At 31.9% G+C, this 26,791-nt stretch overlaps 1 protein-coding gene across 1 annotated transcript in view; it reads right to left on the bottom strand.

Annotated features, from left to right (window-relative positions):
* The window catches only part of RyR (Ryanodine receptor), a 1,110,242-nt gene that overhangs the window by 489,016 nt on the left and 594,435 nt on the right, over window positions 1–26,791 (bottom strand). Inside the window, exons 24-31 of the mRNA XM_089598062.1 lie at window positions 12,590–13,123; window positions 12,214–12,446; window positions 11,754–11,856; window positions 11,525–11,683; window positions 6,624–6,739; window positions 5,987–6,529; window positions 5,101–5,922; window positions 4,375–4,529 (exon numbers count right to left, since the gene is read on the bottom strand). Coding sequence (XP_089454188.1) covers window positions 4,375–4,529; window positions 5,101–5,922; window positions 5,987–6,529; window positions 6,624–6,739; window positions 11,525–11,683; window positions 11,754–11,856; window positions 12,214–12,446; window positions 12,590–13,123 — 2,665 coding nt within the window. The remainder of the gene's footprint in view (window positions 1–4,374; window positions 4,530–5,100; window positions 5,923–5,986; window positions 6,530–6,623; window positions 6,740–11,524; window positions 11,684–11,753; window positions 11,857–12,213; window positions 12,447–12,589; window positions 13,124–26,791) is intronic.

Raw genomic sequence — 26,791 nt, 5'->3', positions numbered from 1 at the left:
GTACACTTACTTTTTAAAGGCGATCCGCTTGAGCTTGTTGAACAGAAAAAAAATCATTCCCAAGTGCTTTAGCTATGAACTAGCTCCTGGAACGCAAATTCCTAAATAACGACAAACTTCATCAAGCTTATACTCAATTTATGCATGAGTATTTAGAATTCTAGCACATGAGACTAGTAGATAATCCTGATGAAGCACTCTGTTTCTTATCTAATCACGGGGTTTCTCAATACATCAGTACTAATGCCAAACTAAGAGTAGTGTTCGATGGCTCAGCTTAACTGATAGGAGGCTTATTGCTCAATTCGATTCTACACACTGGTGAGAATTTGGTTGCAAGTCTCTTTAATATTATCATCATATGGCGTTTTTATCCATTTGTCTTTATATCTGACATTAAAAAAAATGTTCAGACAAATCCTTGTTCAATGTAAAGACCAAAGGCACCAAGTCATACTCTGAACACCCAGCGAATCTTCATCTATCACTGTTTATTTACTCACGACCGTTTCTAAAGGCTTAGTTAAATCACCGTTCTTAGCTACTTGAGTACTTCGACAATTATCGCTAGAACATGAAACCTCATATCCCGTAGCCGTGAAGATAGTTTGCGAGGAGTTTTATGTTGACGACTGCCTGTCAGGTGGTTACACTAAGACAGAAGCCAGGCTTAAATGCAACCAACTTTTAGAGTTACTAAGAAAGAGTGGCTTTCAACTTCTTAAGTGGTCATCAAACAGTTTCTCGCTATTATCTGATTAGCCCGCGACATTGCTCGCAAACGATCCCAGGTCATTAAAAAAGGGCGATAAAAACATTTCTATATTAGGGTTACGTTGGAATCCCAGATCCCAGAACTGATATTTTTCAGCTTTGCAAAACTCCTATTGAGAGCAACACTATATGGACTAAGCGCTCGTTACTTGCGTAACTCACTAAGATTTTTGATCCAATGGGATGGGCCTCTCCCATAGTAGTTTTTGCTAATGACACAGCGTTACAGGCTAATGTACTAAAAACTTGGGTTGGTTGGTTAGACGAACTGAACAAGCTGAATTGAATTAGGATTCCTCGCTGGAACTTCTACACTCCCGTGAAGCCAAGATTCATGGATACATTGATGCATCAAAAAATACATATGCGGCAGTCGTGTATCTACGCGTAGTCAGACACTGTTTGGTAAACGTCTCCTTGCAAGTCGCTAGAACAAAGGTAGCACCAATGAAGGTTAAAAGTATACCACTTCTAGAGTTGTGCGCTGTTCAATGACTGTACACGCTTGTAAAGCATTTCCAGGACATAACTGTTCTTGACAGCGTAGCATTGCACTTATGGTCTGACTCTAGGAACATTCAGTATTGGCTTAAGTCCACACCCTCTCGTTGTCCAGTTTTTATTGCTAACAGGTGCTCCGATATTCACACTTTAGTCCCAACCGATACGTGGCATTAGGTTTCGTCAAAGCAAAATCCAGCAGATGTGGCTTCTCGTGGAATTATATCCGAACAGTTTGCTCGAGCAGCAGCTCGGGTTCCAGGGACCCAGACTTCTTCATAAACTTTATTCAGTCTACCCCGCTTTTAAAGTCAGTTAACTTGATAGTTAAATAACAGACTGGGTTAAGGTTCATGTGATTACGAACGTATACCAGGCAAATAAAAGTTTGCTGATGTTATAACTAAGGGAACTAAGTAAAGGCAGTTCAAATTAGAAGTACCTTGTAAGAGTAGTGGCCTACTACCGTAGATCCTTTTAAACGTGCTATCATAAGATTACTGGCAAGACCAGCTAATTTCCTGAACTTTGAAACTTTGAAAAGTATTTGATTTTTTTTTACTATTAACAACTATTGCAAGTGGTGAGCATACCATATTTTATTTTTTACAAATTCATAACGATTTTACATACGTTCCCTTTGATGTTCATTCATACAAATTCCTGCCCATCAACGCTGGGACTATATTCAACATTAGTATAAATTATTTTAATGCTGACTTTTGTTTCAAATAATCATAAAGATAATATTTAAAAGCTTAGCACTCAAAACGGAGCAATTTTAATTCTTTCCGCTGTACACGTCCACTAATTACAGCGGTCTGCACATCCATGCATCAGGCGAGGTGCTCTTGACTGCTCCACAGTCAGTCTGCTCCGACTTTTCGACTTGAGAGCTTCACTATTTTCAACGTTCTACTCTTGGCCTCGCTTTTTCACCTGAAAGCATGAGAATTGTCTATGTTTGGATTAAGTTGTGTGGCACCTTTTCGTTTAATATTTGTTTCGTTCGTACCAAGCTGCAGTGTATCTACAAAAAATAATTACCGCTTTTTAGTTGCATATAGAAGTGTTATGCAGTGCAAATTTTTTTGTATGTCAACTTCATCAACTTTCTTCCTTCAAGAATCCATCCACTTTCTCACAACAAATACAGTTCACTTGATCTTTTGTAACCAAACATGAGTTTCCGTTGTGTATAAATTTAATCATACACATTTATAAAAAGGTTTTTTAATTAAAGAAAGAACTAGAACACTGTACAGTTCTAAACTGTTTTAACTGTATAATAAATTTTTTTTTCTTATTTGTTCTAAGCTGTTCTGAAAAAAAGATCACTCAAAATTTGCACTAATGTAGCGTATTTCAAGGTCTTGCTTGTGTACTAAAATTGTTTATTAAAAATGGATGTTTTTGATAACTAAAATTATGTATTTTATATGTTTGTTGATGATAGAAATTAGGTAATTATTCTCAAGCAGTAACTTTCTTACAGTATTATTATTAGTATTACGAATTTGTTAATGTAGTTATTAAGTATCATTATAAACTTTATTGTAAATTATAATCTATTTTAAGGATACCGGTTGGTTTGACTAAAAATTGAATATACGGATTCTAGGTGCTTCCTTCTTATACCAATAAAAAAAATCTGTAAGTTTTTTAGTGTATGTGTTACGTAAAAAAAATTGATGCTGTTACATAGAAAAGAGGCGTACAGTTATGTGGCAATTATTATTTATAAGACAGGTTTCTTCGCAATGTATCATAACTAAATCTACAAACAAGAGGCATGTAAGTAATTTCATGAGTGTGACCCAAGTTTTGCTTCTAGAAAAGATTATTAAAATCTTCCTGAAGTGAAAAAAAGTTTTCGATAATCTTTAAAAAGTAAAAAAATGATGATAGTTAGAGTAAATGAAAAATAGGCCAGATCCCCTGAGAGTGTACTAGTTACACCAATGCTAAAACTTCTAGCATTTTTGTATATTTCGTCTTTTAATTATTTTTCATTCTATATTTCATCTACTGCACGTCTTTTCAAAATTTTTGATTTTACCAGCGAAGGGTAAAATTTTGTCTCAAAGTAGTTAAAGGCATCCAAGAAAAAAAATTAGTTTTATTGACATCTGTTAATGTGATCTTTGTGGATTAGGACTGATTGAGGACAAATACTTATTTAAACTCCAACTTACTTATTCACCTCATTTTTAATTACTAATCAATATGCCTATCTGAAAAATAGTTCCTAATTCAGACACCACACCCGAAGTACTTTATTCTGATTCTAAACTTTATAAAACACATCTTAATATGTGATTTTTCGTCTATTACAAAGCTTTCTTTATGAGGACAAAAAATGGGCTTGATGAGCCACGTTGCAGTTAAATGACAGGTTATAATGGCTAGGCTTATGTCCCTAAATCTGGAACTTGAAATAAATTTTTAGTGGAGGGCTCTAGATAAAACTATTCTGAAGCATAAATGACTATTGATAAAAAAACGCTTTTCACTCACTTATGAGTCTTAAAACACACTAATTAAAAGGAATATTACATCAGTTATTTACTTATTAATACTTATTGTTATTAATTCTGTATTTTTTTAGTGATTGAGATTTTGATCTTGCAAAACAACAATCAAATTATTTTGTGTACTATTTTTTCGGGAAAAAGCATTTTACTCACAGAGACCAATTATATTTGAGTAAATAAGGTAAAAATTCAAAAGTTAAAATATAAAAGTAAAGAAGGAGGTACAGAAATATGTAAAAAAAATGTTAAGGCTTGAAAGAAAACAGCTTAAGATAAAAGATAAGAAATATATTGAAAGTAATATTTTTGTGCATTAAAGCACGTAGTAGTATAACAGTACAGAAGGAAATACCAAATAGTACAGAATATAAGTTATAGGATATGAGGTACGTAGTATTATATACTAGCAGTGCATGTATACGATAAAGGCAATAATAAAAAAGATTATGCAATCTAACATACTTATGATTCTAAAAAATTGGTTTAAATTAACATGGATACTGCTGATTTAACCAGGAGTGCAAACGTCTACTTTAATAATATTGCATTGTGTAAAATTACTCACCTTTCGTCGATCTGTAATTTTTTCAGACATCTTATTAGCTTTGATAATAGCATATAATAATCCTTCTCCCTCTCCTCTTAATGCTGGACCCAGACACTCTGGGCGACGAATTAGCAGTCGAATGACTAAGTTTGCATTTTCTTCAACACTTTCACCTATTAATTATAAATATATTACTTACTTAAGTTAGTTAAATGCTTTGGAACATAACCAGTTTTTACTACAACGAGAAACGACTATAAAAATTGCCAATTATGTATAAAAATATAACCCTTTTACTCTTTACAGTCTCTTAAACTGATTAATTTGCTTACGAACAGATCATCAAAACAGGCAGCAGTGAATACACTTTAAAGTTTAAAGTTAGTGAAGTGACTACTTAGTTACCACGAAAAAGCTACCTTAACTACGATTTTAAAACATAATACTTAACAAGTTTCATCATAGAGAACTAGAGGACAAACTTTGTGTTATTTTCTAAGAAATATGCTTTCAATTATAAATTAAAATCCAAGCAATAGGCTAGTTAGTATTAGTTGACTTTATGTTTTTGATCTCTTTCTAGTTACTGTACAAAAATTGCCTTGAACAAGTGACTTTCCATTTTTGATATTGAACCAAAGTATATGAAATTACATCATAAATTTGGATAGGTATAAATTAATAAAAAAAAATATATTTTTTAACTTTCGTAAGATCAATAGATTATATTTTCTGTAAGCTTACCGTTAACCCAAACGCAAAATCGTAAAAAATCCAGGTACCGTTCTCCTTCAACTGGATCCCAACCAAGATCAGGATAGCCTTTTTCTATTAGTTCAGAGTTTGATTGCAGACCACATCTGGATAAGTAGACAGCTATTTTTTCTAAATAATGCTCTCGAAGTGCAAGTGCTAACTCAGTATTTTCCATTAATGAAGAATATGCTACATCTAATGGTGTGGATCCACGCAATGATGGTCTTGATAGTAAAATATTACTATTCTCCAAAAGGAAGTCAAAATGGTCAAACATAGCTTTCTGATTCTGCCTGGAAGTCCGGCAAAAGTAGCAAAGGAATCGACAACAAGCAACTACCATTTCATGAGATGTGTCTTTTTCTTTCGCAGATGCTTCACCTCCGTCTGCTGTTTGAGCTTGAGCTTGTACATCAGACTGTGCTTGTGCTCGGCGACCTAAGGTATTTATCATGATAGCCATAACATTTTCATGGATTCGAAGAACACGAATAAGATCTGGATGTTGAAAAAATGTGTGATTATTAACTAATTTCCATAGCCGTTCTCGTACAAGTTCTTCTTCTTCTTGAGACATCTGCACTGGAAGAAGTGCACGGATTTGACTTAAGCCTATCCACATTTCAGCCACATCGTCTTTTGTTTTATAATTAATAACGTACGTTTTTTCTAAAGCTCTTATCAATTCTCCGACAGTATCATACTGACGCACTAGGAGACTAAACATTTCACGAACAAGCTTTGGAGTTTCAATTTGTGATTCTTCTGCCCAACTCACAATTGTAGATATAAGAACTTTTCGAAATATTTCTGAAAATATAATAAAAATGTTTCCTTTCTACTACTTTAATACAAACAAACAAAATTTTTTTACCTTCTGGAGTTTTTTTTTCTAGTTCTGGCTCAGATTTTAGATTTTCTTCTAATTCTTTTACGTGATGGATAAAATTTATTAGTTTTTTAATCGGACCTTGCTGTTCTTTATCTCCATCAATCTCACTAGCAGCGTCTTCAGCTTCTTGAAGAGCATGTAAACTTACGTATGACATTAAATTACTATGGAAGTCATTCATTTTAACAATCAAATCTTCACCACAAGGACAATTTTCAGGATCATCTTCTTCTATATTCTTAAAACTTAGAATTGCATTCATTTGTTCTCGTGGTGGACAACGGAATTCTCGAGTTTTCTTTGCTGCAACAGCAGAGGGCAAATCTGATTGTTTAATTTCGATGTAACGCCTTAACTGATCTGCTTGCAATTCACCAACAAAATCGTGACTAAATGCAATAATAGCTTCAACTCTATGACGTAATTGAATATCATTTAAATGATGCAGTAAATAGCACATTTGTAGTTTTGCTCCTTCTGCCATTTTCATATGCATTAAGCCTTTGCGGTGCTCATCTTTACCTTCTACAAGATAGAAAAATTTAATAAATGGTTTGGGGACAAAAAATAAAAATTTATAATCTGTGTCTATAATAATTCATAAAAATTGAGTCATTACCTATATCAAAAACGGGATCCCAAGTCTCTGGATGTATCATTATAAGTAATTTTTCAATATCCTCATTTTTGAGCATTCCGACTAAGAAAAGTCGATCAACCAATTTGATAAGTGGTCTAAAACATTTGTTTAAATTTTTGGAAAAATTAAAAAATTTAAAATTTACTTAATGTATTGCAGTCAACTACAAATCTACTTTTGTATGCTAATAAATATACAGTTTAAAAAACAGACTAATATTTATTTTTTAGCTATGTCACGATGTGTTAGCTGCTGATAAATCCACAGAAAGTAATAACTATGTACAAGATATTGAACGACCTTCACACAACTATTTGGTTGAAACTAATGTAAAATTGCAAAAAGAAGTTAAAAAGATTTAAAAAGTTTTAATTAAAATTATTGGATTATTTATGGTTTGTCTGGTAGATTGTCTCGTTCGATTTTTTATGGGAATTATATCTCAGGAACATCCCCGTTGGCTTTTTCAGAAATTTACTACGTAGAGAACCTTAGTGGGCAAACATGTAATAATATACAATGTATTGCGGTTGTTCGTACTTCAAAATTTTGCATCCATGCTTGACACTTTTTTAAATAAAATTAAATTCAGTCACTTGTTTTCATCAAATTATAAGCTATAAAAATGTAAAAGAAAAAAATAATATTACAGCCCTTAAAAACGCCATACGTTTTGTATGTTACGAAATTTTTTTAGTACCATAGTTTGGCAATTGTAGTTTGTAACCTTATGGTATATGAGTGAGATGGTTTGTAAGTTTTATAAAGTTTTAAAGGTGATAAAAATTTATTACTTTTAAGTTTAAAAAAAATGTTTTTTTGTTGAACTTCTGTATGTATAACATTTCAAGAAATATTTACATCCATTTAATGTTGCAGATCACCATTTCTTAAAAGACTAACGTACAATTGCTTATTAAAGAAGAAGTTTGGTTTTAAACTTTGAATCATAAAATTATGAGTCAATCCTTGCCATTTTTAAACTGTAACTCCAAAAGATACTTTGAAAGAAATATTATTAAAATTATAAAAATAAATGCTGTTTATTCAAGTGGTGGAGCTGTTTACAGGATAGTTTGAATAATATTCGGGGATGATAGATCACATTATAGCACGATTGGAGATCAAACTTTGAATTTTAACTTACAAATTAGGAATTTTAACGTTGTCAGGTATTTTAAGAAACTTATGACCTTAATTCACAACGTTTTCAGTAACGATGGCTTAATTAAAAGAGATTAACTACTTTTATTACTTTAATATGAGCTCTATTACTCAATGTCCACTAATTTCACGCAATATTTATTGTTTCTTAAGAACTTTTCCAAGAAAAGTATTTTTGCAAATTAAGTAAGTTTTATCCTCTCCAGAAAAATCACATAATAGGAACTTAAAAGTGAAGTGAGTGGTTCTACCTGCACTCGAAAGAGTGGCAGCAGTACCAAAAAATTTAATAATAAGGAAAAGTTTTTTAGTGTAACTATCTTTGGCCAAAATTTAATTTATTAAAATTGTTTTCCTACTGACACCAGAAGTATTCAGAAAAATCTTTTTTTCACTACTGTTGAAGACAATGTTAACTATACAATTAAAAACACAGCGTTATCTATAACCAACTTTAAAATATTTTAGTTGTAGACGTTCTTGCCCTCCATGTTGTTCAGATTAGTATGTTATTTTTCTTAATTGTTATTGTCAAGATTTGATTTAAAAAAACACTTGCGCTTGTATAACGTTTCGTCAATGGGCACGTCAACCTCTTCAGGCTTTATTAAAAAATATAAATAAAAAATTGTGACCTATATCTTATATTATTGAAGGTTAAAAATAGCAGACTACTTTATGTTGATAAAGAAAATTTAAACGTATCAAGCAGTTTACTTAAAGGCAAGTCGTACCAGTAAAGGCATCAGCATCATGCTGTGTTGTCAATTTATAGCTAGGCACATGCATATGTTTACTTAAGTCATAGTACAATAACTCAAATCTTACAATACATTTAAATGTCTTGCTATTATACAGGTCAAACTTTAAACGTATTAAACCACTTACTTGTGCGTAAGTCAAATTGAAAAGAGTATCAGCATTGCGCTGTATTGTTAAAGTATCGTCGAGAACACGCACATACACACATTTTAATCACAATAACATGATTTAAATTATACTGTTAGCATAATTACTTCCACTGCGCGAGACTGGTCATACATAAGTTTGTGCAAGGGTACAAAGAATTACACAAACTACACTGTAAATTTTCATAGAATACAAATTAACTTTATTGAAACTCAGCTTTGCTGTCTTGATACAATAATCTTACCGTCGTATTCAACTGTCGTGTGCACAGGCTAGTAGCTCGTATCCAACTGTCGTGTAGACCGATACGCAGCATTGGTTATGCACTTAAGTACTACATAAATTAACACAGGTGGCGCTCTGTGTAAGCTTTACATCCAACATATACTATACAAAAAATTACAAATACGTAACTACAAACGTAAAAATTTGTAAAACCTTTTATATGTATAGCATAACTCACAGATATCCTCTCTTTTATCAATATTGTGACTATTGAAAACTATATGTAGTATTTCAGATACCACACGTTTCTTTTAATTTAACTCTTTGTCATAAAATTTTTATATAACCTCACTTCAAAGTATGACTATTATTTGTTTAATGCATGGATACAACAAATACACTTATGTTATTATTTTTAAGCTCTTCTATTATTCTTTTAATTTTCTCTTGGTTTTTTTCCGTGCATTTTGCGAGCCAGTTGCAATACAAGATATCATATACTACATTAGTATTATTAAATTTTTGTGTTTTGTCTTTTTCCTATTCTGCCATATTATCTAGTTCTTTGTGTACTCAAGAAATCGTTGCAACATTGAACGTTCTTCAAATGTTGTTTTTTTATCATGTTAATAATTATGGAAAAGTATAATAAAGAAATTACAGAATCATTGACAAGCGTTTGTGGTTACTTTGTTTTTGTATTGATGTCGTTAATTTGACAAAGTTTTCTTCTTATGTATTTATTCGTAAAATAGGTGAGGTATCTGTTCTTATGTACTATCTGCCCTGCAGTCTTAACCTTTTCACTATACAATTTGAAAATAAAGGCTAAAGAGGTTGACAAGCCTGTTGACAAAATATCGCACAAAATTATTTATTTTTCCCATCAAAAACTCACCCCCTAATATCAAGAAAAAAAAACATTCTAATCCTATAATCATTTTGCACCAAAAAAACTATTAAAACTGTTATAAATGCAAGCATGTCTGATAAAATGGTTGAAAGGATGATAAGTACAGATTGGATCTGGTCAATGGTGGATTTAATCTACATTCAGCCAAGTTTTTTTTTAAAAACGGATGATACTGTCTCTAATTTCAATTTAACCTTTTTGAAATACTTCTTTAAGAAATTAAATTCTAAAATCGTGGAGTTAAATTTGCTAAAAGTGAAGAACTTATCATACAACATTAAAGGTTGCAATGGCTCACAAAAACCAAAGTTATTGCGAAAGCTTCCTAATTTAAATATATTTTAAGATAACGCTGCATCTGCAAGTATTTTTTTCTATTAGCTATCATTTTGCAGTAAACCAGGAGCATGACAGTGTATAAAAAAGTGTATCAGCAGTAACACCATCAATGGTTTTTGGGTACTTTAATGAAGTTGAGCCCCAAACTTGCTGCAGTAAGATTTGAAGATGAAGAAATCTCGATTGATTAGGGTGAACTGTAATAGTTCTATTAATAGCTTAATTTTTTCTAACTCATAACTACCCTGAACCGTCTTTTGCTTGTTTTCTTTTTATAAATTTAGTAATTTTCCATTAATAATAAGCTGTAATATATAAATACAAAATAGTTTTAGCAAAAAACTATGTCAAACAAGGTTCAAGAAACGTAGTCAAACTTGTTTTTCTCCGACTCTTGAGAATTTGCTAAATATTTTACCAATTAATATACACTTTCCAATTAAATTTCAGTTAAATGTCTTAATAAATATCCGTAGGATACCATGCAAAAATCTCAAATTTAAAAAAAGCCTGAATTCTCTAGAGGAAAAAATTTAACGTAAACAGGCATAGTTTGCAATTACGTTGATATTTTTAACGGAAAAACTAGCAACTGTTTGTTAACAGATTTTCAAGTGTATTACATTGCTTGCATTAAACGTCAATGCCATTTCCTGAATTTGGACCACAAGTTCATTGGCTATCAAAGTAATTAATGGCATTTCGCAAAATATCAAAATAATTGCTAAATACAGTGGTAATAGAAACTTTTTTTAGGGTTATCATTATTACACTTACTGATTATTACTGCAGGTAGATAATCCTAGCATACTATTCGTTGTTACCTATTGTTTCTTACGGGAACCATGCAAAACCATTTACAAAGTGTCAAGAATTCGTGCAAAATTTTGTCAAAAATTAAGTACTTTTTATTGTAATCTAATTATTGTAACTATTTTCAAAACCTTTCTTATGTACAATAATATGATTTATATATGTTACAATAATACAGAGCATAAATGATGTAGAATTGCAAGCTTAGTGTCATCGCAATTGTGTAAAATCAAAAAAGTCATAATTTAACAGCTTATTTAGATGTTCAGTTGACCACTTAGAATCATAGAGTATTATGTTTTAGAAAAGATTTGAGAATCTTTAGTTATTTTATATGGTGTCATAAAACTTTTTTTTTTAATTTTATATAGTTTTTCTGTATTCTAAGACTCAAAAACTTTGATCTCCACAATGTTTAATTCTGATGTTATACTTAGACTCATGTTTGTATATATAAAAGAAAACCTTCGTGCATACAACCTTTTTACTCCCACAGTACAAGATAACCGTTACTCACAAAAAAAGATTTTCATTGCTTCCACCAATAGGATCTCGATTGTGCACTTGATTTATTTCAACAGCTTCGGATAGTGCTTCCATAACGTAATCCCGTACAACACTTAAAGGAAAATACGGACTATAAAGGCTTCGTATGTTTTCAATACTTTGATTTTCACTAAAAGAAAACAATGTTACTTGATATAAGAAAACAAGGTTGTTATCTACTATTAGAACAAGAAGCTTACCCGATATCAGTCATTTTCATTTGTGGCTTTACAGATTCTGTTTCAAGATACCTCAAACTATGCCGCATTTCCTCATTTTCATATAGATCTCTTAGCTCTTGACCTAATAGTACATTTTAAATAAATGAGGCTTGATATAAAAGAAATATTTTGGCATTGCAAGTTTAATCTGGAACTCAACTATAAAAATATTAACAATCACGCATAAGAAAAAAATTTTCTCTAATGCCAGATAATGAGGAATCACTTGAAAGTTTCTAAATAAAAATGTTAAATAGTTAATATTATGATTCATAGTTCCTAATACACGTCAAAGATTATTATGTACAAATACAAACAATTTTAGTTTCTCAGATTAACAAATGTCTTTCACAGTTAGCGTTTTAATTAATGTTATCAGTGCGTGCACTATTTTATTGAAAGTCAATACAGATATTGTTAAATAAAGGACCAATATTACCTAATGGAATGATAAACTCATTTTTGCAAACTTCCATCGTTGTAGCATGAGATTCGAGGTGCAGAGCAATAAGTAAGTCATAAAATCCTTGTCTTAGTGGTCCTGACATGTATTCGGCACGAATGGCGTACAATAACTGCTTTTGATCAACGTGAAGACATAAGGCATGAGCTGCCCTGTAGTTTGATTGGTAGCAAAGTGCTGCATATAAAGTCAACGTATGTGAATGAAAACTGGAAAAAAATTTTAATTCTCAAAATATTGGTTAAATTTTGGAAGAAAATCACATGACTTAGTCATATTTTTAATTATCAACTGAGAGTAGTATTATTCACAGAAATCTAGTAAATAGTAAACAAGACAATAGGGCTTCAACCTTAAAAGCTTATCCATTTCTATAAGTTCAAGAATATCGATACACCTATCCTCTTCAGGTATATGCAGTGCCAGCATGGATACAGCATCTTCACACAGCATTGACCATCCTCTAATATCAGATAATTTAAGGGCATGCACTTGAAGTGACTGGTTTGGAACACGGGCCCACTGATGTGGCTTTAAGCACTGCACTTTTAATCTTGGTGGAAACTGTGGGATAACGTGACGTTCAGAGATTTGAAGTACTGCTGCAGAAAGAGGCAACGTCGTTGACGTACGTCCAAGCTCAATTTGCAGAATCTCTTTGCTTGTTGCCTCCACAAAAATAGCAGGAAATAGTTTTGTGTCAGGTTCCATTTTAAATTTGTGTGATGTTTCTTTGCCTTCACATGTAAATGACACCCATCCAGTAGCTGTATCTACAAAACAGCCAACAAACATGCCTTGTGATGCTCCTTTTCCTGATGCATCCTGAGTTACCTCATTGTATAATTCATCAGCCCGAACCATGTAACAGCTCTGTCGATCAATTCTGGAATAAATATTGAACAATTAAGGATTTTTAACAAAAAGAATTTTCACTTGATTGATCTTAGAGTTTCAAAAGCATTATATGTTCACAAAGCAAATACATAGTACTAAAATAAAGTTAAGCAATTTCATTGAAAACATAATTTGGAAAACGAAATTTCTGATAAATTTTTTTCTTTACCTCAATCGACTTTAGCAGTCCACGTAACAACATTAAAAAAAAAATTGTCCTAAAATAGCAATCAAATATCCATTTGAGTTATGTAATGATTGTGGCTTACTTCTTCCAGTACTAACAAACTACAGTACTAGATCAAACTAAAAGTAACTTTTAGCGAATAAGACATAAGACTAATAGTTACTCTCGTTACTTACATTGTTTTACAAAATATTATGTTTAAATGCTACAGCATGGTTAAAATTAGAATCAAGTTGAAAGACAAAGTTTATCTATTCACAAAACAATGTTTTGATTTAATTTAAGGATGTAGGATTATACTACAAAAAAAATAATAATCGTGTCCAGCATATTTTTTTAAATTATATAAGGGTATCTGTTTTGGTAAAGCATACATGTGTATAAATAAATTTTGTTGTTATATGATAAGAAAGTATTATGAAAGCACTAACAATGTAGCATTGGGTCAGGTAGACTTATACCTGAGAGGTCATTAGCTAAGTGGGTATCATAATAGTTTTAAAAGTAAAACTGATACAAAAATTAAGAGTTTGCAGTTAAAAATTCTCGTTTTTAAAAATTATTTTTAAAAAAGTTCATCATGCTTAAAGTTATGTTTGTTGTTAAATCAGTTATACAACATTTATATGATAAGTGCGAACTTTCAAGATACATTCATCGGGGTAGATTGCTTACGCCAAGTAATAATGCTTCCTGGCATATGTACACACCAGTGTCTATAACTGGTCATTTTAAGACTTGTGTGCAATAAAATATCTTTTCTTTCATAAATAAAAATTGCAGTCCTAATCATAAACATGATTTTCTGAAACGTAAAGAAGCTTTGACAGTCCTCTAAGACTAAATTCTCTTCACAATGGAGCTAGAGTTATCGGTTAGAACGCTGTTTTCTTATTTGTGACCTTCGTTAATTTCCTCATGAAGAGTTACTTCGTGTTCAGTGTGTGGTAGATTAATCTTTTGCTTTTTTTGTATATTATTACAATAATCATAGCTGTTTTGTTCGATAAAGTACTCTGTAAGTTTATTTGACTGTCCAGCCATGATTTACTAATAAAACAATGCCACTGAAATCAATCAGGGTACTCTTCTATTAAAGTTAAGATAAATCCACATCTTTATTTTCTTGTCAAATTTTGTGAAACGTTCTTTTGATAGTTTGTATGTATATATTTTAGCCAGCCCATTAAGCTGAATTGTTACAACGTGTTTAAAGTTCCACTTATTTGCGAACTTTTTTAAGGTACTATTGTTGAATCGTTTTCCCAGGTTAGTATACAACTCTAATAGTATTCGATTACGTTAATACATTTTTTTTAAATATAGCAATTCCTGATTTAGCTGTGATATTATGTAGCAGTTTGACTTTAATAAGTGTACTATACGAGTCAACTAGTAATGAATAGTTTTTTCCTTTTAGATGAAATACATCAGCAGATAACAACTCCCGAGGACCTTCAGGTATTTTTTTTGTATCATAGGTTCTTTTAAATTTTCGTAGCAAGAGTTTAGACATGTTTTACAACTAATAACCAGCTCTTTAATATGTGTACTGAGTCTTGAACAAAACAAAGTTTTTCTTGCAAACGACTTTGTTTTCTTCATTCCCAGATGCGTACAATGCAACTTACTTAGTATAGTTGCCCTACAAGCCTTAGAAATTACTATACAGGCATTTTTGAAAAGCCACCCTTACATCTAACTTAGCTGTTCTCTAAAGAGATTATATGGTTAAGCTAATTCATGTACTTCAAACTTATCGCCAGGACAGCTTTCTCACGTGTATTTTGTGCAACTCTTTGGAACTCTTCGACTGTAGTCTTTTATCAGTTAAGTTAAATCAGTCACTTTAATACCTTCAAATGCTTCAATCTTTTCTTCTACCTCTAAAACGTGGTCTTTTAAATAGGATCTACTTTCGTGATCAGCTATCAACATCTTTTAACCTTGTATATATTTTAATTTAAAGCTGTAGAGTTGTAGACTTATTAACATTCTATATAATTAATGAGGGCATTCACTCAAAGGCTTATTAAATATGGCCACTTAAAAATGTGGTCTGTTTCTACTTTAAAGTGTTGACCACATCAATATTGACAAAACTTATCTCAGCCGTGTCATATTGCAAAACATTTTTTCTCTACTTGACTTTCAACTTTCTCAGTTTGTATATTGCTTTAGATCCGTCAGCTATAGATTTATTATCCAGCAACAATACGCAGCCTGTGCCTTCTTCTGAGGCATCAGCACTTAAAATTATCAGTATACTTTCATCAAAATATGCCAACACAGATAATTCACACAGCAAATCTTTAAGTTTGTCATCGATGTCTAGTTGAAATAAACTCCATATAAATGGAGCGTTTGCTCTCATCAACTGTTGTAAATTTGTTGTGTGATATGACAGATTTGATGTAAGCTTCCGTACATGGTTGACTAGTCCTAAAAACCTTAGAAACTATTTCCAGATTTGTTATACGTCTATTTTTACAACACTTTTTACTTCCTTCTTATCTATGCTTACGTCATAGTTAGCAGACTCACAGCTTTCTATCGGACATTCCTACAATAAAATATAAGTTAAAAAATTATTCCGTTAGGTTTGATTTAGTTATTAACTTCTCAACTCACTTAAACGGTATGTGTCTACTGGGTTTGATTTTATTAACTGATTTTTTCTTAAGTTTAATTATATCTTTAACTCAATATCTTTAATGTTACCTGTGTTCTATGTAATAAAGCAAGGAGTATTAAAAGTATTCAGTATACATATAAGCTGAGTATGTATGAGTGAAAGCATAGACCTGGATCCGATCGCAAACGAGTGATAAATTAGATTAGCTTAATAAGTGGTAGAGTTCGCACATATAATAATGTAAGTAATAAATGAAAAGTTTACATATACTAGTAGGTGCTTTTATTTATTACTTTGTCAATGGCTCCTGACAACCACAGTTATTGTGATATATTACAACTGGAGACAAGGACGAATAACAAGGATTCATGGGGAACTCTCATGTGATGAGCGATTTAGAGCTTAGTAAAGAAAAAGAGTAGTTTGAGGACCACGCTGAACTGGCAGACAATACTACATAGCGGCCATGAGCAAGTAACCACAACGAGTATTAAGTGAGCAATAAAATCAATTTTAACGGAGAACTTAAGCAGTGTTATAAAGAAAGTGCAATCGATAAATGCTAAAAAACCAGATTTAGAAAACGCAAATAAAAGTAAAGATCTGATATATGTCAAAACTGTAACTCTTTTTACATTAATTCTTATATTTCTTATTACTATTCTAAACAACGTAAAAAATTGTGTCACAATAGAGCTAATACGTGCAGCTCTTGCATTTTATGAGGTATTTAATTATTGCCAATTTGAGTGTTCTATGCTTTGATAGAAGAAATTAAATATCTCATTAGAATGTAAGGACAGTTATTGGAATATTATCTCGGTTGTTACAAATTGGAGTATTAAACATTAGAAATTTGCCAATTCTTGCCGTTTTTGATGATTTTTAAGATCCATAGAATTTTTATGGCATAGTTAGCGTGCTGGCCCTCTATACAGAGAATATCTACAAGTTTACGATAAAATCCCAATATAAAACATTGAAATATTTTTTTTAGCGTTTTTGATAGGATGAATACACAAAAGTTTACGTATTTACTTTATTAGATAAATAGTGAATTTTTTCTGATGAAATCTAGTAAAATTAATTTTTGCCAAAATAGAATATCACGATATAAATCCAGAATATAAGATTTTTTGGCGTATGTACCATGTATCTAAGGTGAAGGCAAGAACATCACGCCATGGACGCAAGTATATTCAATTTTCTGGATGTATGTTGCATAATATTTTTTTTATCTCTCCCCGAAAGGACGTTCAATTATATTCAAAATTATTAACATAATCACTACAAGTTAACGCTTACCACTGTATGTGTATACCTACAGCTATGATTTTTAGTTTCTGGTACGGCGCTCGGCACACAATCTGTCAAACAATGTGTAAAATGGTACCTGACCCTTAACTTCTAGTGCTAAGCCCATTACGGCTATGACTTGAGAGGTTGTGTTTTAATGCAGAAGAATTTGGCTCAGACGAGATTGAACTGGTTGGGGCGAGCATCGAAAATGAATGAAGAATAGTAATTTAATGAAATAAAGAAAATAAGAAGAAACAAATTATCATGACATTTACTTTTATTGCTTTTACATTGTGAAAATTCTAAATCAAATGCTTATTTGCACGCACGATGACAGTGAATGTGGTTGGACTTACAGTTATATGGTGATGGATAATGTATAATGTCATGACGGAAAGCCTGAGCACCTTTTTACCGACAGTAGAGCAGCAAGTTTTCATATAATTAACGCTTTTTGGAGCGTTTGGATATTATGAAGGCTTATACTGTCGGGGAAAAGAGCTAGGAAACAAGTAAACAGTGAAAATTAAATTTTGAATTAAGGTCACATGTTCTCTACGGATATACATATCGTAAGCACATGCAATGTGCGATATGTACTTACTTCTGTTTTTACCTAGTGATGTACTTTTTTATACTTATTCATCATTTTACTCGAAGGAGGTATCACATAAGATAGCATAGCTATGTGCCCTTGTGCTTATATTCCCACTAAGAAAACACAGGCTATAGAAAAAAAGAGAGAAAGGAAGAGAACTGGGTAGATCGTGAAGCTAAAGTTGAATAGAGATGTTCAAGGCTTCAAACAGTTATGCACAAAGCACTCTTTTTTCATTTTTTGATGTAATAAACGGCTAAATTTGAAACCCTTATGATTATTTTGTCAGTACCTTAAAGCCATATGATTCTATGTTACAGTTTTCATAACAGAAGTGAGTTGTTTTACATGTAATAAATGAATAAGTTTATTTTTCTTTTCTTTTTCTGTCAGGTAAACGCGTATGCGATTTTCAGGAATCACACAAAATATAGTGCCACCAGACTTAAAAGATTGCACGAGAAACTTGCGTCAAAAGAAACTATTTATAGAGAGGTAGCAAAGCAATCCTTAAATGGTCTTAAAACGCCATATAACAAGAATGTTGCAAATCTTAAATCTACATCATTAGAAGGATCCATTGAGATGGTTTTAAACATGGACTACAAGCTAAGTCTATGCCAAACAGCACAGCAGACATATAGTACATTTATTCTAGAAAGGAATTATTTCAGAAATGTACTCTCCAAGCGTCAAGCATACTTCAATAAGTAATAAGGTCGTAAATGCGCATAATAGTAGAGAAAAAGGTAACGCAGGTAAATCGATGCTCAATAATGTATAGACACTAGGAAAGAGCGTTAAGAGAGCGTTAAGAGATTGTTAAGAGCTTAAGAATTACAGTCACACTTTACCTATGTACTCTAGCTGTACCGCTGGTCGATCAATGATACAGAACAATTAAAGAATACCACGAATCTATAACTGGCAGGCATCAAGACATAAATAAGACCTACAGCAGGCTAGCAAAAGACTTTTATTGGAGAAATACAAGACCCAACAACAGGCAATTTATATTTGGCTGCTTGTTATGTCAAACAAAAAAACTCGTTCAAATAAAAATACAACAGGTCATGTTAATCACTGACACTTCTAGTAAACCAATTCAGAAAATATTGCTATATTTCTATGGACCTGAAAATAAAAAATCAGGCACAAGAATACCAATATATTATCCATTTAAGACTGGCTAAGAAAGTGTATTCTATTAGTGCCAATACAACGTGCAACAGCCAAAAAAACTGTAAAAGCAGTAAAAAAAAAAATTTATCGTATATTTTGGATTCCCGGAAAAATTAGTGTCCGATAGGGAAACTCACTGTAAAAACAAAGCAATTGAAGAATTGGCCAGGTTATTTAAAATAGTGAAACTTAGTAGCACAATGTTTTACCTGCAGAGAAACGGCACAATAGAGCGCATGCAGTACGTCTAGCCAGAGTATGTTAAAAGTAAAACTCGTATTCAGCCAGCATGCAAAACTTCTAACAAGCTGTAAGTTACCATAGAGTGGCCAAAAATTCACAGAGCAGTTTAAATAGATAATACAGTCACTTACTTAATGCACTATTAGAGATAATGCAGGTACATGAAAATACTGTTCAAGGTACCACTATGACACGACGCTAAACATAAATTTTTTTGTGGAAGTCAAAATGTCACCTCCATTAGCCTTATAGGAAGTAAGACAATCAGAACAAGGGGTCGTATAAAATAGTTGGCATCGATTACAGAATCCAATGTGAAATTACAGAGAAACAAAAAAAAAGGATTTTCGCATGTAGACAAAATTAAAAAAAGCCTGTGTACTGAAAGCCTTACGTCAAAGAGACAGTAAAATCATAACAGGAGAGGAGAAAAAAGAGTAAAAGGGATTGAAAGGCCTCAATACTGGTAATGTTAGTCTTAAAATATAACAAAAGTAAATGGAAAAAAAAAATTTCAAATACACACATAAATCACGAAAGTTATAGTAAATAATGTTAATTCGAACAAATGAGATAAAACGGCAAGGTTAATAAAAGATACATCAACTTATCCTTGTTGCACGATGCGTCATCTCCTATTTAGTGCACTGAGAAAAAAAGGAATTTAGGTCAAAATTTGTTTATACAAGAAATGGCTGTACACCCAGCACGTAGAAAGCAAGTCATACTACAAATAATGAATTTATCATATTTTGTAAGCCTTATAAATGAACTGTTAAAAGCACTAAGGAACATTATTTATAATAACAGAATTATATATTTATACTCAAACGTATGAGCAAAAAAATAATAATAATAACCATTGTTTTCTATGTTAACAAAATGAAAAAAAAATATTGGAAAAAGTAGCAGGTAAAAAAAAGTGTGATGAAAAATACAAAAAAGAAGCATTAGGCAACAACATATTCACAAATATACTTACAGGTACATATGGCTTCCTTTAAATCTTTGTTGTGAGTAGATTCTAAAGAATAAGAAATATTCACATAAAACAACAATATTATTTTTAAGGTAAGTTTATTGAAATTATAACTAAATACAGTTGCAACTTAAAATTTTTATCAACCAAGCACTCAGCTTTGGTTTTTTTTTTAACAAAGTTCATTATATTCCTTACTAACCAACAAAACTAACAGCCAAAGAAAGGACTATCTTTCAACTGGAAGAATCGTCTACCTTGGGATCACAGAGAAAACTGTAATTGCATGATTTATCACAAGACTTCAATGGAACAGTATTTGAAGGGTGATAATAACAATAAGAAGTTGATTTTATATAATGAGACTAAAATAAATTCGAACAAACGTATGTATGGGCACATACATAGATATCTGTTTGGAAAAAAAACAAAACTAAATAAAATAGTTTATTTGTCTCATAAACGAAATCGGAACATCCTCAGCATATACACGTCTAGTATGATTCTTAAGAGTCCACAGGAGTCATAAGACATGTATTACCATAATAGTTTAGCAATTCTGCTACTAAAACACCACACATTATGGTCAGTGAATGTCAGACACACGTATATCATGGCAAAAAGAAAAATGTACACTAATGAAAAAAAAACAACGGATACAGGATGCTTGTGTACTTAGCTATGAAGTTTTACTTCAATGAAACGATATGACAGACAATATAATTATGAATTTTAGTATATGTTCCATGAAACGATATTATGTACGAAAGTGGTTCAATTATCGTTAAGATAAGTAAACCTATGTTAATTAGGTGTAGTTTTAATAAATATTTTCATAGGAGTGGCATTGGCTCAGTAGTAGGTGTGCTTGTTACTGATACAACGCGATCCTAAGGGTCGTGGGTTCAATTCCCGCTAAATGCAGATTTTTTCAAAAACTGTTTTCATCGAGAAAAGTTCCTATGTAACCCCAGCTGTTTCGGTGCGGGCTTTTCCGTGAAATTTCCCCTCAAAGAAATTCGAGGGTTTTGTTCTTGCCTCACAGGTTTTTGGGCCTGGGTGAATGCGAAACAGTGTTAGGGCTGTAGGTAGGGATTAGCGGATCTCATGCCAGGTGTTAGGCAGAGATCGCCGGCCTTACCGACGAGGAATGGTCCCTTAAACATGGGGCTTCTCCAGGGATGCTTATTAGCGAGGAGTGGACGCTCTGCAATATATGTGCACTGTGCCCATGGATTCAGGTATAATATCAGTAAATAGAGTTGTAAATATGTGTGGCAATACACCCCCACACATAGGTGGTGAGTGGGTGGCCCCAGTGACTAGGCTAGTAGGCTGTCATGGTAACCCAGTAGAAAAAAAAAATACTTTTATACTCAATAAGTGAACGATTATAAGCAATACATGTCAGTACAATGCAAAATAATCAATGTGTGAGATGACCAGTAAAAGACAGTACACTTTTATCGAATCTTCCAATGATTTTAAAATATTTTTCTACTGCCTACGATAATTACCTTTCTAACTCCATGCTAACAGCTACCATGTACGCTCATACATATATTTTTAGTACATATTTAACACCCAAAATGTAGTTGTATCGAAAAGATTAAGAGAAATCAGTGAATGTCCCTTCAGGTCATAATTACACATAGATTTTGTTGATAGGTATTATTCAAACATTAAAAGTATATTTAAGATACCATAAGAAATACCTACGACAAATTGCAGATCGTTTGATTGTACCCATTTTTATAGGTTTACTTTCAAAAAATCATAATTCAACATGTAACGATATAAAAAAAGTACGTAAAATTTTATTTATGTGATCTGTACAAATCACCTTACTTTTCATTGTACGTTTATGAAGAATAAAAATTAGATCAATTAAATTTTGAAAGAAATCCATCAGTTGTTTTTTTCAATAATGTAACATCCCAAGTTAATACAGACGAATTATGTTACAAGTAAAAACGCAAATCATCCGAGAAATTCATACAAGACGTATTGTGTACATACAGTTAGCTTATATGACAAGTGGAACTCATACATCACTTATATGCGTGTGTGTGTGTATTAGCTATTAGATGAATGTTTTATAATATGCTGATATATTATATGGCCAACCTAGTTGCAAGAGTGCATCTATGTATTAAAATTGAATGTAGCATGTGTGAATGCATAAATCGTACTGTGTGTATAAATAAATAGTTTACTTGCGCATTGGTTGCTCATGTCTAATAATGTATACCAGTTTAAAAATTGTAATTAACACATTGTTTCATTATACTGAAAATTTATTGTAAAATCTCCAAAAGAATTAATTACGAAATATGTAAACTTACTGTCACACTTGAACTTGTATTTAGAGTTTTTTTATTGCTGATGCGAGCTTTCATTATCACTAGGGCTGTCACAAGACAAGACAATACGAGATTTTTCGAAATCTTAGTCTTGTTCTTGAACAAAAAAAGGCAAAAGTCTTATATTTTTTTAGTCTTGAATTATCTTTGAATTCGGTCATCGTGATCTTCTCTTGACATACTATTGAAATCTCGTCAAGAATTCTCGATCATGTTTTCGATTTTGTTTTTTTACATTTTGTATGAATGAATAAATATGGGTATTCAAATAACTTTATAAATAAACAAATATACACGTATATTAATTTGAATAGTAAGTTTACTTCAACAAAATTTTTGTATGAAAAACTACTAAATCTTCTCATATTAAATACCTCACAAATGGCATTAAGAAAGTAAATATTTGTGTGTTTTGATATACATTTTTACAATAATACAAAGTCAGAAAAATAATAAGAAGTTATGCAAATTTTTTCATACGAAATAGATTTATTTCACAAATTTCAGGTTTTAAATTGCTTCTTGTCCAGAAGTTAATGCAGAGCCTCATACGTCTAAAATTGTAATTAATACTGCATCATTTACACGTTACAATATAAACGTTTGATTGGATCAGGTGAAAACATGGTGGAAAGAGAATCTTTTGCCATTTTCGACAAAATCGGACATAGACATGCGTTCTTTTTCTACTGTTCTTAGATTTGTTTGCCTCCAGAAGCTCTAATTGTGTCCATATAGTTACTTAATTCTTTTCTCCAAATCATAACTAAATAAAACAATTTATTTGAATTTCTTTATTACTTCCTTTTGTAGCTTTTTGCCACAAGCAGTTTTGTCAAAGCCCTAATATTTGTGACGACGGTCGAAAGTCAAATGAACCATATAAATCCAGTCACATTTTTGGTAATGCTTGGCAAGTTTATTCAATACATTTTGAAAAGCAGTGAGAAGCTTTTTATTTACTGTATTATCATAAGGCGTAGTACTTTGAATTTCCTTAGACAAATTAAATGAAACAGACCTGATTATGTCAAAAAGTAAGTTGAAAAAGATGGCTGAGGGAGGCATCTATGGCTTTTTTTCAATTGAGACGATCTCCAGTGCCTGTTTCAAATATTTTTAAAAATTCTTTAGTTCAGAGATATTTGAACACAACGTAATAAAAGTAGTTTTTTAATTGACCGCCGTTTCAAGCATCTCACAGGTACTAGTACACCTAGTTCTTACTTCTAGAGTTGGTTTGACAAATTTCATATTTAATGCTGTACATAAATTTTCTAATTTTCTGGTTAACATTTGATTGCAACATAATTAACTAATCATACTCGGTCACTTGTGCAAAATATCTTCAAAATCTATTGCTTCATTTTTATCTTTATTCTTGTCCAGTATTTTTTTACTTTCTTTTTTTTGTTCATATTTTTCCTCTTCATCTTCTTCTTCCACTTTTTTTTCATTCTTCTACGTCATCTTTATCTTCTTCTTGTAGATCTTCTTCTTCTTTTTCTTTAAAAATAGTAAGCTTAAAACTGCTGCTTGTTTTAACGTTTATCAGTTTCAATACGTCTTATACATCTAGATTTAAAATGTGTGCAGAACAACGAAAGTGCCAATTTTCATTATCAAAAATCGTTCCCGATATTTTATGTTACATTTCTAACTCTCTCATAAACATATCATTAGAAGACCCATTATCTAACGTAAGTTCTCAAACTTCACTCTGTATTCCAAAGTCATTGAGAACATTAAAAATTTAAAAGCCATATCGGGACCTTTACACTTGCCTTAGAATTTGAGAAGATCCAAAGCAAGTGATTGCAGAATCCAATTATTATCTACAAAGTGTACCGTAACTCTAAAATAAGATTTGAAATTTTTCCAGGACCAGCCATCAAATATAAATGATAGTTTGGAATCGTTATTTTGTAAACTACACTTAAGATGATCTCGCATTTTTAAAAACTCAGTTCAGCGCTTTGTCATGCACAAAAGTTTTTTTAACACATTTAATAATAATATTCAACAAAGAAAAAAAATTGTAGGTGATGCTATCGTCGAAAAAATTAAAAGGCACATTTTTGTAAGCTAAGTACCACATTGTTGCTCTTTCGATATTAACTTGCTGGTTTGTCTGAAAAGTGTGTTTTAGTAAAGAAAAAAGTAGTTTAACAAAAAAAAAAAACGAATTGTCTCAAGTAAATTACGTTTACAAAAAGTCTTAGCATATGTTAAACAAAAAACAAATTTTGTTTTCTATTATATAGGAAAATAAAGAAAAATCTAGTAAAAATTTCTTTTTGGATTAGAGGAAAAATTATAAAACAATTTTCAATCTATTTGTAGGAGAACAAATATGTTTTTATGATCCATACCACAGTGACAGTATAATACCGTAAAATTAAATTTAGATTTTAAATATATAAAAAAAGGTGGGGTTAAACAACGAGACTCAAACACCACCACCCCTTCCCCATCTGAATATTGGTCACGCCAAACGATGCTTAACTTTGTTGATTGACAAAACTGCAAAATCTCTAAGCATGCAGGCAAATGAAATGTTTTTTTTTTAATTCCACCAGAGTTGTTTATTAAAAATTTTACTTGGAATTACCGTGATGAAAGGGCTATGAAAGATGTTATTATCTTTGTACAATTTTCTCTGTAGGTACTATGTGCAACGTCATGCATATCAAGTATACAATAAAAGTATGGGCAGTGACAGTGTTATCACCTCTAGTAAGCTATTCATACCTACTACATAACACCTTCGATTCCTTTTATTATTAGCACTGCCAATACTTTGTTGGAATACTGCAGCCAGTGTTAGTATGCAGCGTTGTTGAAAAAAGTATACTCATTGGGAAAAACTAGTGAAAAGCAATAAAATTTAATCACTGAAGATGACGTATACTCCTACAGTGTCCTTTGCTTTGTCAACTTTGATTCTGCAGAAAACATTCGAGGGTAGTTTTCTTCGTCGTTGCCTCGCAAATAGTTTTTTATCCCTGTCGTATTGCTGTTATTTCTTAAAATTTCGACTTTTGATAACACTTTTTTTTCACAAGATATGCATGCTTCTAGTTTTTAGCTTTTCTTTCTGGATTCCATACAATAAAATTCAGGGTATTTTCCTATACCACTCTTGTTAGAAACTCTTTTGCTAAAACTTTTACTGTCTGTAATTGTCTTGGTAATTGCAGTTAAAAAAATTTTTGTTAATTCAATGGTATTAACCTTTTCTTTATTATCCTCAATACTGTCCGTTTCTCATTCTATGCCCAAATTGGGTGACATTTTGATTTTTGCTTTTGGCATGTTTTTCGTGTGTTAAACTGATACGCACTTAACATTTCAAATCGATAGTAACTGCGTTTTAATTTAATACAAGTAATGGTATACACTTGTGGTAGTAAAGCAAACTATCTATTGAGTTCCGGGAGCCAAAAGCCGAGATAAAGATTTTCTGTACGTTGTCAAAATGAGTAAGAGCACGTGGTCTTTCAGAAAAACACCGATGCACATGTATGGCAATCTAGCTTTCAAGAGTTCCAAGGAAAGAAAAAGAAAGAGAAAAAACCAGAAGATGCATTCTCATACTGTCACTCTACCTATAGTATATACCTATGCTTGACGGTACTCTTATAGGCTATATATATATATCAGCTCACCAGCGTGGCTTCAGTGTCATGAAACATGCAGCACTCGATTGAGCTTCTAAGAGTGAGTGAGAGGTCAGTGCTGCCACTGCCATCACATTCTGGTACAACTTTTGCTAGCTCTTACATAAGGTAAAGGGTATTAGAAGTATATATACATTATCTCTATAGGGACATACCTACATATAAGTACTGTAAACGAGCTGTGACTACGACTAGCACATAGCACAGTCCCTATTTACACTTCCCTTTCGTTACTTATCGGTACAATACAGTTGTTCTCTCGTTAGTACCCAGCTGAACTTTTCGCCTGTTTCCCTTCATTATATATGTATACTAGTGGAGCTAACGCCCCCCTGCACGCTCTGCATGCCAACCCCCCACTAACAGATTGAGTAGACAAAATAATGACATAACTTGTGTATTTATCAATGCAGGCTGAAAACTAGTTAACAACAGCAGAATATCTAAATCACAAGGGAGTTGATAAAACATGTGATTAACTTAATATAATT

The sequence above is a fragment of the Copidosoma floridanum genome, unplaced genomic scaffold, assembly GCF_036245765.1.
Source record: "Copidosoma floridanum isolate Cflo_tuat_1 unplaced genomic scaffold, Cflo_Japanese_pri ptg000004l, whole genome shotgun sequence".
Taxonomy (NCBI): Eukaryota; Metazoa; Arthropoda; class Insecta; order Hymenoptera; family Encyrtidae; genus Copidosoma; species Copidosoma floridanum.
The sequence above is the reverse complement of the archived record's forward strand: the minus strand, read 5'-3'. Positions and strand labels throughout refer to the sequence as shown.